The sequence below is a fragment of the Cervus elaphus genome, chromosome 14 (genome assembly GCF_910594005.1).
Source record: "Cervus elaphus chromosome 14, mCerEla1.1, whole genome shotgun sequence".
NCBI classification, from domain to species: Eukaryota; Metazoa; Chordata; class Mammalia; order Artiodactyla; family Cervidae; genus Cervus; species Cervus elaphus.
The window spans coordinates 39981347-39995485 of record NC_057828.1 but is presented as its reverse complement, the minus strand read 5'-3'; the positions used below and the strand labels follow the sequence as shown (position 1 = coordinate 39995485).

At 38.1% G+C, this 14139-nt stretch overlaps 1 protein-coding gene across 1 annotated transcript in view; it reads right to left on the bottom strand.

Annotated features, from left to right (window-relative positions):
• MROH9 (maestro heat like repeat family member 9) overlaps positions 1–14139 on the bottom strand; it is a 150890-nt gene that overhangs the window by 72499 nt on the left and 64252 nt on the right. The window contains exons 6-8 of the mRNA XM_043922893.1: positions 6102–6181; positions 1739–1874; positions 1094–1180 (exon numbers count right to left, since the gene is read on the bottom strand). Coding sequence (XP_043778828.1) covers positions 1094–1180; positions 1739–1874; positions 6102–6181 — 303 coding nt within the window. The remainder of the gene's footprint in view (positions 1–1093; positions 1181–1738; positions 1875–6101; positions 6182–14139) is intronic.

The window sequence follows — 14139 nt, the reverse complement described above, 5'->3', positions numbered from 1 at the left end:
TCCAGGGGATCTTCCTGACCCAGGGATCGAACCTGCGTCTCCTGCATTGCAGGCAGACTCTTCAGCATCTGAGCCACCAAGGAAGCCCTTGGCTTTAACTTTCACTTTCAATAACCACCTTAAAGTGCATGGAAAATATATGGCTAAAATCAGGCACAAGTTACATCTGTATATTTTATTATCTTTCACATTTCTCCTTATCTTCATAGATATCAATTCTACTTCTTTCCTTGAATGTATTTTATGATTTGCAAAACCCATCGATCTAGTTTCTCAGTATTTCCAGACAGCTGCCTCCGGATGCTATCATGTTAAAAATAAAAAATCAAAAGTCATAATATGTCCAGATAAGTCTCTGTCTCTAGCTGGCACATTAAAAATATACTGATGTCCTGAATATGAAAATTGGGATTATGAATGTTTATTAGAACTTCCTTGATACCATGGTATCCATGAAGATAGGATGCCCATGGAATTCCCTAGTCCCAGAGTTGTGAGGGAAGAATATGCATATAAACATTTTCAAAATATGGCTAACTGTTACATGGGCCTGAAGATGGTTTAGACCAATCATTGTATGTTCTGCTACCCTATATTGTGTTCACACTTATGTTGCCACATAATATTTGGCTTCTTAAGTGTCTGTTGTTGCCATACTTCCAAAATTGAATTCTTAAAATTCTGTCTCTGTGGTTCAAATAAAAGGAAGTGATTTCATTTGGGAGATGACACATTCTGAAAGGTAAAGAAAATCTTTCAGCCGCCAGATACTTGAAGGATATGTAAGTATGGCAAAGGATAAAAAGTAAAATGTAGTATGGGCTTCCCTGGTGGCTTAGTGGTAAATAACCTGCCTGTCAATGCAGGAGACACAAGTTCAATCCCTAGGTTGAGAAGATCCCCTGGAGAAGGAAATGGCAACTGACTCCAGTATTCTTGCCTGGAAAAATCCCAAGGACAGAGGAGGCCAGAAGATTACAGCCCATGGGTTTGCAAAAGAATTGGACATGACTTAGGGACTAAAGAACAATAACAATATTGTATACTCTTGAGCTCTATGACAAGAAAACAAAACCATCTATTTTCCCTTTACCTTTAAGATCTGCAGTTTGTAGACATCTTTAGACACTAAGATCAGAAGAGTGTCCTCAAATAAGTTTAAAATAGTTCGGTATAAACTCTGAAAAACAAGGAAGTTAGACAACCACCCAGCCAGTAGTTATGCAATCCTGGGTCCTCAGTTTTCTCCATAAATTGAAGGTAAAAAAAAAAAAAAAAAGCAGCGATGTAGCTATGGAGGTGAGACCTCATTCAATACAACATGCCATGAATTGCTTTAATACCTTGTAGGACAAGTGAACCCTGTGTAGCAAGACTGAGAAATAAAAAACCATGGATGTTACTGATCTTACTACAGAAGTCTTCCTACCTGCACTTTTCTTGGCTCCTGTTTACTTCTTTGAAGCACTTGCCAGTAAACTTGCTGGACTTGCTAAACAAATTAACCAAAATCTCTTCGCCCATTTGTTCCTATAAATTCTATACAATTCCTTACACCCCAGGGATTGTAGAGTTCACTGGGAGTCCAGGAAAAGAGATTAGTGCTGGAATATGCTATTTATCTATTATATCTAAAAAAAGTGAAGAAGAAAACATAGATTACAACTTGTGGCGGACATTCTGTGGGATTGCTGTGCATAAAGACGTCTCATCACGATTAAAGGAAGCAAAGTCTTACTTCTAGGTCATCTTCGTCATCTTCATTCATCCTAATTTCCCTCACTTCGTCAAGATTTGTGACAGCAAATGCCATTTTAAAGGATGACTTTATTATCTTCAGTTGAGTTTCAAACTGCAATGCGGGATCCACGAAGCTGACCAAAAAAAAAAGGTTTAATTATTAAATTAAGGAAAGAACAGATGTAAGCTAAATTTAGTGGCCTTTTCTTAGTTTAAGAGACAGTATACTAGAACATGAGGCCCAACTTTTGGCTTTATGTAATGTGTGAATTTTAAATATTACTCTAAAATTATTATGGTGATTTAAATATAAAAGAATCATTTTTTGGTAAAAAAAAAATTTGTAATCAGTTATTTAGAATTCAGAATTTATTTCTCCATAGACATAATACTTTACAGGGTGGTTATTTCCCAGCTAAGCTCATCAAGCCATGCTGAAATTTAGGTAGTTGAAATATATCACTGCCACATTTTAGCTAATCAATGATACTGTGTTTCTCATATGTAACACTTCTGATACTGAGATACATCTTCCAGTAGATGGCAAAAGAAACCTTCCCATCAACAGTTTAAAAGATGTTGTGACACAGCTATTTTTCCTTTGATAAGTGTGCTCTGGATAACAGTGCCTCCTGAGTTTTTAAAGTACAAATAATTTTTTTTCTTTTTTACAAGATGGTAATATAGTTGGTAAAGGTAGAAAATCTTGTGCTGAACTCAGAATCATTTTCCTCTACTGGACAAGAAGATCTAAATATTTGCTATCCATTGTTTGAAATGGAATCTCCTGGAACATAGTAGATAATTTTTTAAATCTTAGGAAGATTGATTTGACTTATTCATGGACTCCAGTGGATTTTCAGACTCTGAACAAATAAAAGTGTGTTACCAACAAAAAGTTCCAGTGGTTTTTTTCAGTGGTAGGATTCTAGGGATGTATGATTTGGTTTTGGAAAATGAAAAATTAATGTTTTGATAAAATAGAAAATTGTCTTGTAATGTACTTTGAAATCATATTGCCAGTTCTAAAAATGCTAAAATGGTCCACATGATGAACAAGGATTAGGAAAGTAGCATGATGCTCCCCTGGTAGCCCAGCTGGTAAAGAATCCACCTGCAATGCAGGAGACTCCAGTTTGATTTCTGGGTTGGGAAGATTCCCTAGAGAAGGGATAGGCTACCCACTCCAGTATTCTTGGGCTTCTCTGGTGGTTCAGATGGTAAAGAATCTGCCTGTAATGTGAGAGACCAGGGTTCAGTCCGTGGGTTGGGAAGATCCCCTGAAGGAGGGCATAGCAACCCACTCTAGTATTCTTGGCTGGAGAATCCCCATGGACAGAAGAGCCTGGCGGGTTACAGTGCATGGGGTCACAGAGAGGGAGACTCAGCTCAGTGACTGAGCACACAGCACACACGTGAAGCTCTGACACCATTCACAACTGCTGATGGGCTAAGGATCTCCCCATTTCAAACGTGAAGAAGGTTGAGGGTCAGATATTGGTGATACTAAAGAAGAAAGCCAACAAAAATATATGGGTCAACAAAGGCAATTATCAGCAAGTACGCTTTTTTGGCCTATATGTAATTTGTTTTCAAAAGAGCAGTTATTAAATTACTAGTGTGTTTTACAGCCAGAGACATCTTAGTCTTGAGAATTGCAATGTAAAACTTTTCTTATATTCTAAGATATATAACAATATGGTATAGAAATAAATGTGAGAAGAAACAATAAATAGCTCTCACAAATTACTGTATGCTTTAAAAAATTTTTGAGCTAAATACTTGTTTCTGACATTGGAGTGAAGTGAGAATTAGTGGTAAACCAACTATACTAAAAATTTTTCTTGAAAATGTTTTGTTTCTTCTCATTATAGAGCAATAGGTATTATATAATATTAGTAAGTGAAATTTTTGCAAGTATAATTTCAAGAATCACAATTGAATAAAGGAAAGTAGATGCCTCTTGATAAAAGCATGGGAAAATTATATAAAATATGATCAGAAATAAATCAGGAGGGCTATATCAATATGCTGTATGATTAATTCAAATAAAAAAGTATTAAGAGAGATATGTACAATTCATATAAATTGATAAAAGTTATAGTTATTAACATAAAATTTCAAGCACATAGAAACAAAATTGAAAATTGCTGAATATTCATTAAAATATAATTTATAAAAAACTATTAAATTATTAAGAATTAAGGAGAAATAGAAGCACATAGGAGAAGATTAAGCATTCAGTTATTAGTAAATGGTAGGTAAAAATTAAAAATCTGCAAATGATAATATCTTTAATATAATTAATAAGGAGATATAAATAAATTATACTAAATCAGATAGCAAGGGTTATCTTTTTAAATAATCATGGAATGCTGAAAAATATTTTGCATATAGTTAGCCATAGGCAGTTTCAAACTATAAAAGCATATATATTTCATTCTCTAATCACCATGAGAAATCTATTTTAAAAATTAGAAAATTTGAAGTATTTAAATATTATCAACATTTTTTTCTTATTTAAAATGAGACAAAAATAATAAACTATGCATATAACTTAAGATTTTGAAAGGGCTAAAAATACAACCAAAGAAATGAAGGGCATAAACAAAATAAATACATTACTTAAAAAAACTATATGGGGAAATAAGTATAATGGTGATTTTAAAGATTTAAAAGAGAAGTAAAAAGGGAGTAGAAACTAAATAATTAGAAAGACTAAATTAGTCAAAAAAAGAAGGAAAATATTATATGGGTTTAATTTTGTTATTGTTTAGTTGCTAAATTGTGTCTGACTATTTTGTGACCCCATGGACTATAGCCCACCAAGTTCCTCTGTCCATGGGATTTGTCAGGCAAGAATACTGGGGTGGGTTGCCATTTCCTTCTCTAGGGGATCTTCTCAATCCAGGGACTGAACCCACATCTCCTGCTTGGCAGGTGGATTCTTTACCGCTGAACAACCTGGGAAGTCCATGGGTTTAAGAGTAACAAAATTCATTTATATTGTTAAATTATACAGGTATATATGAAGATATAACATGTGTAAATCTTTATATACCAACTAATACTTGGTCAAAATATGAAAAGCAAAATTTATAATAAATTTTTCAAAATAAAGGAAAACCATTATATATGTGGGAGATTTTTAACATTTAGGTAGACCAAAAAATTAAAATATGAAGGGGATTCTAATCTACAGTCTGCCTTTCCATGAACCCTGTAAAATAATATAATATGCCAAATCTTGTCTATATGTATCTTTGTATATATGCATGCATATCTTCCAGGTGACTAGGCTTTGATGAAACACTTGTAGGTGCAGTTCTTCTGAAGAACAAATTGACACTATCAAAATATCTAAGACAATTCATCTCATTTGCATTACTTTGGGTTTAGGGGAAACAGATGCTAAAAGAGGATTTTAAGAAGACTAAGAGAAGTAAAAGAGATTTCCAAGAGAAGCAGAGAAGGAAGGAAGAAGGATTAGGGTAGGAAGAGTCTTGAATTACAGCAAGTTCCAAGGAGGGTTCAACCTGGCTGATGAGGCTCTCTCAAGCTGAAGTCACCCACTGGTACCCATTAGAGTTATTTGTCCTACCATGCTGGGTCATTGATGGGAGCAGCCCACAGGAAGTGAGGCCTCACAAACCATGTTGGCAAATCTACACAGGCAGCAGCTGTAGCTGTTGGCCAGTGAAGATCCTCCAGAGCAGGGCATTTTTATGGTTGCCTATCATTTAAATCAGGACTTCCCTGGTGGCTCTGTGGTAAAGAAATACACCTGCAATGTATGAGACTTGGGTTCAGTCTCTAGGTTGGGAAGATCAAAATGGTAACCCATCCCAGTATTCTTCCCTGGGAAATACTATGGACAGAGGAGCCTGGTGGGCTATAGTCCATGGGGTGGTAAGAGAGTCAGACATGACTTAGCGATTAACACACACACACACACACATACATACACATCACTTAAACCAGAAATCTCACTCTCAGAAGGGTATTTCAAAGAAGTTTTTCAGAACAGATACAATCTTTTATGTACAAGGATGATCATCACAGTATTGGTAAAATTTAGTTTAGAAAATGTCAAAATTTGGAAATATTCTGTTGCCATTAAAATGAAAATATGATCTTACAGAAAAGTTAAAATTAAGACAAAGTAAAATGAAAAGTAGTATAGTGGTTTATCTACCTGTTTATGCAATACAGAAAGGTTTATAAACATCAGAAAGAATAGCTGCTGAATTAGGGTGGAGGAACCTGGAGTAACTTTTTACTTTTCACGTTGTTGATATGTATCTATTACATTTTAAAGGTATTCAACCAGTCCAATAAGAGAGCATGAAAGCTTATTATACCTGGAGTTCAAGGCCAGGATCATGGCTTGATTACTTATCAGACCTGAGTATGTGTCCCATAGGCTGGTAGCTGAATGCTCCTGCAAGTACCAGGAAAAAGAAAAGAATCAATGATGATATATCTGTGGGGCTCATAACACCATGTGCAATTCTGCCTTCTACAGAGACCAAAGAGGTCAAATTGGACTTGAAACATAAGTACAAACTTTTGTAAAAATGTTGAGGCCAGACAAACTGTAATTTAAAACCTATGCATGATACTTCTGTAGCCAACCATAGTTGTCTATATAATTGGCATTTCCAGACAAAATTTTGTTAGGAATACTCTTTACCAGCTGTTCTTGTATACACCACTGTTAAGTGCAATATACTGCTTGTGGAGTCTGTCTATGACGATACCAGCAAGGTGGTTTATGTTAGGCCTTACTGAAGAATGTTCAAACTCATACTCCTATAGAATGAGAACCAGGTACAGGTCAACTTATAGCTGTCTAATATAACTATTTAAACTTATATATGACATTCAGTGGGATCCCAGTAAGAATTACCAGTTTTTTATACAAGAAGTTGGAGAACTAGAGAAGGACTAATAGGACAGGATCTCTTTTCTTCCCTGCATCTCACCCTTGTTTATGTAAGCCTCTGTTGCAATGTCACTTTTTTGTATCAGGCCCATTAGTACTGTTTATAGAAATTCTCAATATTTCTGAAATAGCTCAGAGTTCTCTTTTAGGTGCATGTGTGTGTGTGTGTGTGGTCGCTCAGTCATGTCTGACTCTTTGCGACCCCATGGACTGCAGCCCACCAGGCTCTTCTCTCCATGGAATTTTCCAGGCAAGAATATTGGAGTGGGTTGCCAATTCATACTCCAGGGGATCTTGCCAAACCCAGGTATCAAACACACGTCTCTTTACCACTGAGCCACCTGGGAAGCCCCTTTCTTTTAGGTACTGCTTTATAATAATGATTTTTCAAAGAGGGTTTTTTTCTCTCTAGCGCATAGGCAAATGACTGCCCCTGATTGCTTCTCACCCTAAAAGAGCCCTTCTCCATTTGCTCAGTGCTGCTCCATTGATTCCAGCAATGAGTGCCCTGTGGGATCTATGTTCTGCCTCTGTGGAGTGTAAGAGCAATCTTGAAGGATAGAACTATATTCCTGTCTATTAAGTCCATGTTGTGGGGTGCATATTTGAATTTTGATAAATATTTATGTTGAAATGCTAACCCCCATGTAATGATATTAGGAGGCAAGATCTTTTGGAGGTGATTAGGTTTGGATGAGGTCATGAGGGATAAGTCCTTTGAAGAATTAGAGCCTTTCTAAGAGAGGGCTTGCTTTCAAGTTATCTCTCTACCAAGTAAGGATACAAGGAAAGGATGGCTGTCTGAAAACCGGGAAGAGGAATCCCACCAGATACTGAATCTGCCATTTTTTGGTCTTGGACTTCACAGCATCCAGAATTGTGAGAAATAAATTTCTGTTGTTTAAACCATTCATTCTCCTGTTGCTGTTTAGTGCTTAGTCATGTCCAACTCTTTTGAGATCCCATGGACTGTAGCCCTCCAGGCTCCTCTGTCCATGGGATTTTCCTAGAATACTGGAGTGGGTATAGAATACTGGAGTGGGTTGCCATTTCCTCCTGCAGGGGATCTTCCCGACCCAGGGATCAAACCCGAATCTACTGCTTGGCAGGCAGATTCTTTACCATTGAGTCACCTGGGAAGCCCAACTATTTTCTGGTCTCATATTAAACCAGCCCAAACTAACTGAAATAGCCATAGAAACTTCCTGATTGGGGATCTTAGTTGGAAAGTAGCATCTTCCCACTAGAGATAAGCATCCTGCCGTGTCTTCTCTGGGAATCACATTGACTGTTGTCTAACATCTCTTCTCTGCTGTGCTCAGACCGAGCAGTGCAGAGGACTTATTTTCTTTTCTCTAAAATATTTATATTCATATTTAGTATTGATTCCTAACAACATCACATATGATTTTACTTAACCTTGAGAGAATAAGCCTTTGCTATGCTACTTATTAACATTTTGCACATTATTATCACTTAGAGAGCATGGAACCTTCTGTATGGCAGACAACTCTCACTGTAACTTGGAAGTATAATGGTAATTCTTTTATTTTGGAAAGACATTTTTGTCCTTGTCACCACTTTCATTTGATTTGCCCAGAAATCCACTAGTTGTATTTCTCGACAATCAGTAACTGAACATTTTGTCTGATATAAGCAATGATCCTCTGGCGGTATTGTCTCAGTTGGAAATTTTCTTATAGAATACATTCTAACTGAGCTTGAGTCCTTGGAAATTAATATATGACACTTTAAATCTCAGTCAGGAGAGGAGCCAAGATGGCGGAGGAGTAGGACGGGGAGACCACTTTCTCTCCTACAAATTCATCAAAAGAATAACTGAATGCAGAGCAAACCTCGCAAAACAACTTCTGATCGCTAGCTGAGGTCATCAGGCGCCCAGAAAAGCAGACCATTGTCTTCGAAAGGAGGTAGGACAAAATATAAAAGATAAAAAGTGAGACAAAAAAGCTAAGGACGGAGACCCGTCCCAGGAAGGGAGTCTTAGGCGGCCTTGCTTGGGCTAGGGTCCGGGCCTGAGTGCCCTGAGGACAATCGGAGGGAGCTTCTGTGAGGTGCCAACTTGAACTGTGGGAGACCAAAAGAGAGAAAATTAACCGGCCGGAACACACTGCCGGCCGTTCGCAGAACAAAGGGACAGAGAAAGTCCCAAGAAGAGATCGCAGGCTGCGGACCCGCCCAGCCCCGCCGGAGGCAGGGGGGAGGGGAAGGTCGCGGCGAGACACAGGGCGCAGGCACCCGACCGGCGCGGGCGGGGACTGGGGCTGGGGACGCAGAGGGCGGAAGGCGCGCGCGCCCGACTGGCGCCAGCGGAAACTGAGACTGGGTCCGCGGAAGGGAGTGAGTGCGCCACACCTGGGGATAGTGCGCCCATCAAGCCCCTCGCTGCCTGGACCGCTCTGACGGGGAAGGCACAGAGAGCAGGCGCAGCTTTTCCTTCCGCGCTTTTGTGTAACACCCGAGGGCTGGAACCTAGCGCAGCGCGGGGCGCGCTCCGTATAGAACAGCTGGGAGCCTGAGCAGCGCAGACGGAGAAAGCAGCGTCAGCCCCTCCTGGCAGCTCCAGCCCGCCCCCGCAGGGCCAGCCCCTCCCCGCAGCGTCAGCCCCTCCCAGCAGCGCAACGGAACTAGCTAACTGAATAAGAGTCCACCTCCGCCCGCCTGTGTCAGGGCGGAAATGAGGCTCTGAAGAGACCGGCAAACAGAAGCCAAATAAACAAAGGGAACCGCTTCAGAAGGGACTGGTGCAACAGATTAAAATCCCTGTAGAAAACACCGACTTCACCGGAAGGGCCCTGTAGATATCGAGAAGTGTAAGCTGGAACCAGGAGCTATCTGAAACTGAGCCGAACCCACACTGACCGCAACAGCTCCAGAGAAACTCCTAGATATATTTTTACTTTTTTTTTTCTAAGTAAGGAAAAAAAAAAAATTTTTTTTTATATTTTTTCTTTTTTATTTTTTCTCTTTTATTTTCCTTTAAAATTCCCTATTACTCCCCCATTACTCCTTAACTTTCATTTTCATAGATTTTTACGATTTTTTTTAATTAGGGGAAAAAAAAATTTTTTTTTCTTTCTTTTTTTTTTTGTTTTTTTTTCTTTTTTTTCTTTTTCTTTTTTTTCTTTTTTCTTCTTTTTTTTCCTTTCCGTTTTCTCTTTTATTTTCTATTTTTCTTTTTCTCTTATTTCTTTTAAAGTCCTCTAGTACTCCTCTACTACTCTTCATTTTCATTTTCACTACACTATAACCTTACCAAAAAAAAAAAAAAAAAAAGAGAAGCCCTATCTTTAAACCGAAGATTATTCTCTCCCAATCTTGACTCTCTGTTTTCTACCTCAGAACACCTCTATTTCCTCCTTTCCCCTTCTCTTCCCAATCCAATTCTGTGAATCCTTGTAGGTGTCTGAGATACGGAGAACACTCTGGGAACAGACAGCTGCGTAGATCTGTCTCTCTCCTCTTGAGTCCCCCTTTTTCTCCTCCTGCTCATCTCTATCTCCCTCCTCCCTTTTCTCCTGTTCGTGTAACTCTGTGAACCTCTCTGGGTGTCCCTAACAGGGGAGAATCTTTTCGCCATTAACCTAGAAGTTTTATTATCAGTGCTGTATAGTTGGAGAAGTCCTGAGACTACAGGAAGAATAAAACTGAAATCCAGAGGCAGGAAACTTAAGCCCAAAACCTGAGAACACCAGAAAACTCCTGACTACATGGAACTTTAAGCAATAAGTGACCGTCCAAAAGCCTCCATACCTACACTGAAACCAACCACCACCCAAGAGCCAATAAGTTTTAGAGCAAGACATACCACGCAAATTCTCCAGCAACACAGGAACATAGCCCCGAATGTCAACATACAGGCTGCCCAAGGTGACACCTAACACATAGACCCATCTCAAAACTCATTACTGGGCACTCCATTGCTTTCCAAAAAGAAGAAATCAAGTTCCATGCACCAGTACACTGACGCAAGCTTCCCTAACCGGGAAACCTTGACAAGCCAATCGTCTAACCCCACCCACTGGGTAAATCCTCCACAATAAAAAGGAACCACAGACCTCCAGAATACAGAAAGCCCACTCCAGACACAGCAATCTAAACAAGATGAAAAGGCAAAGAAATACCCAACAGGTAAAGGAACATGAAAAATGCCCACCAAGTCAAACAAAAGAGGAGGAGATAGGGAATCTACCTGAAAAAGAATTTAGAATAATGATAATAAAAATGATCCAAAATCTTGAAAACAAAATGGAGTTACAGATAAATAGCCTGGAGACAAAGATTGAAAAGATACAAGAATTGTTTAATAAAGACCTAGAAGAAATAAAAAAGAGTCAATTAAAAATGAACAATGCAATGAATGAGATCAAAAACACTTTGGAGGGAACCAAGAGTAGAATAACGGAGGCAGAAGATAGGATAAGTGAGGTAGAAGATAAAATGGTGGAAATAAATGAAGCAGAGAGGAAAAAAGAAAAAAGGATCAAAAGAAATGAGGACAACCTCAGGGACCTCTGGGACACTGTGAAACGCCCCAACATTCGAATCATAGGAGTTCCAGAAGAAGAAGACAAAAAGAAAGGCCATGAGAAAATACTCGAGGAGATAATAGCTGAAAACTTCCCTAAAATGGGGAAGGAAATAGCCACTCAAGTCCAAGAAACCCAGAGAGTCCCAAACAGGATAAACCCAAGGCGAAACACCCCAAGACACATATTAATCAAACTAACAAAGATCAAACACAAAGAACAAATATTAAAAGCAGCAAGGGAAAAACAACAAATAACACACAAAGGGATTCCCATAAGGATAACAGCTGATCTATCAATAGAAACCCTCCAGGCCAGAAGGGAATGGCAGGACGTACTGAAAGTAATGAAAGAGAATAACCTACAACCTAGATTACTGTATCCAGCAAGGATCTCATTCAGATATGAAGGAGAACTCAAAAGCTTTACAGATAAGCAAAAGCTGAGAGAATTCAGCACCACCAAACCAGCTCTTCAACAAATGCTAAAGGATCTTCTCAGACAGGAAATGCAGAAAGGTTGTATAAACGTGAACCCAAAACAACAAAGTAAATGGCAACGGGACCACACCTATCAATAATTACCTTAAATGTAAATGGGTTGAATGCCCCAACCAAAAGACAAAGATTGGCTGAATGGATACAAAAACAAGACCCCCATATATGCTGTCTACAAGAGACCCACCTCAAAACAAGAGATACATACAGACTAAAAGTGAAGGGCTGGAAAAAAATATTTCATGCAAATGGAGACCAAAAGAAAGCAGGAGTCGCAATACTCATATCAGATAAAATAGACTTTCAAATAAAAGCTGTGAAAAGAGACAAAGAAGGACACTACATAATGATCAAAGGATCAATCCAAGAAGAAGATATAACAATTATAAATATATATGCACCCAACATAGGAGCACCACAATATGTACGGCAAACACTAACGAGTATGAAAGAGGAAATTAATAGTAACACAATAATAGTGGGAGATTTTAATACCCCACTCACAACTATGGATAGATCAACTAAACAGAAAATTAACAAGGAAACACAAACTTTAAATGACACAATGGACCAGCTAGACCTAATTGATATCTATAGGACATTTCACCCCAAAACAAGCAACTTCACCTTTTTCTCAAGTGCACACGGAACCTTCTCCAGAATAGATCACATCCTGGGCCATAAATCTAGTCTTGGAAAATTCAAAAAAATTGAAATCATTCCAGTCATCTTTTCTGACCACAGTGCAGTAAGATTAGATCTCAATTACAGGAAAAAAATTGTTAAAAATTCAAACACCTGGAGGCTAAATAACACGCTTCTGAATAACCAACAAATCATAGAAGAAATCAAAAAAGAAATCAAAATATGTATAGAAATGAATGAAAATGAAAACACAACAACCCAAAACCTATGGGACACTGTAAAAGCAGTGCTAAGGGGAAGGTTCATAGCATTACAGGCTTACATCAAGAAACAAGAAAAAAGCCAAATAAATAACCTAACTCTACACCTAAAGCAATTAGAGAAGGAAGAAATGAAGAACCCCAGGGTTAGCAGAAGGAAAGAAATCTTAAAAATTAAGGCAGAAATAAATGCAAAAGAAACTAAAGAGACCATAGCAAAAATCAACAAAGCTAAAAGCTGGTTTTTTGAAAAAATAAACAAAATTGACAAACCATTAGCAAGACTCATTAAGAAACAAAGAGAGAAGAACCAAATTAACAAAATTAGAAATGAAAATGGAGAGATCACAACAGACAACACTGAAATACAAAGGATCATAAGAGACTACTACCAGCAGCTCTATGCCAATAAAATGGACAACTTGGATGAAATGGACAAATTCTTAGAAAAGTATAACTTTCCAAAACTGAACCAGGAAGAAATAGAAGATCTTAACAGACCCATCACAGGCAAGGAAATCAAAACTGTAATCAAAAATCTTCCAGCAAACAAAAGCCCAGGACCAGATGGCTTCACAGCTGAATTCTACCAAAAATTTAGAGAAGAGCTAACACCTACCTTACTCAAACTCTTCCAGAAAATTGCAGAAGAAGGTAAACTTCCAAACTCATTCTATGAGGCCACCATCACCCTAATTCCAAAACCTGACAAAGATGCCACAAAAAAAGAAAACTACAGGCCAATATCACTGATGAACATAGATGCAAAAATCCTTAACAAAATTCTAGCAAACAGAATCCAACAACATATTAAAAAAATCATACACCACGACCAAGTGGGCTTTATCCCAGGAATGCAAGGATTCTTCAATATCCGCAAATCAATCAATGTAATACACCACATTAACAAATTGAAAGATAAAAACCATATGATTATCTCAATAGATGCAGAGAAAGCCTTTGACAAAATTCAACACTCATTTATGATTAAAACTCTCCAAAAAGCAGGAATAGAAGGAACATACCTCAACATAATAAAAGCTATATATGACAAACCCACAGCAAGTATCACCCTCAATGGTGAAAAATTGAAAGCATTTCCCCTGAAATCAGGAACAAGACAAGGGTGCCCACTCTCACCACTACTGTTCAACATAGTGTTGGAAGTTTTGGCCACAGCATTCAGAGCAGAAAAAGAAGTAAAAGGAATCCAGATAGGAAAAGAAGAAGTGAAACTCTCACTGTTTGCAGATGACATGATCCTCTATATAGAAAACCCTAAAGACTCTACCAGAAAATTACTAGAACTAATCAATGAATATAGTAAAGTTGCAGGATATAAAATTAACACACAGAAATCCCTTGCATTCCTATATACTAACAATGAAAAAACAGAAAGAGAAATTAAGGAAACAATACCATTCACCATTGCAACAAAAAGAATAAAATACTTAGGATATATCTACCTAAAGAAACGAAAGACCTATACATAGAAAACTATA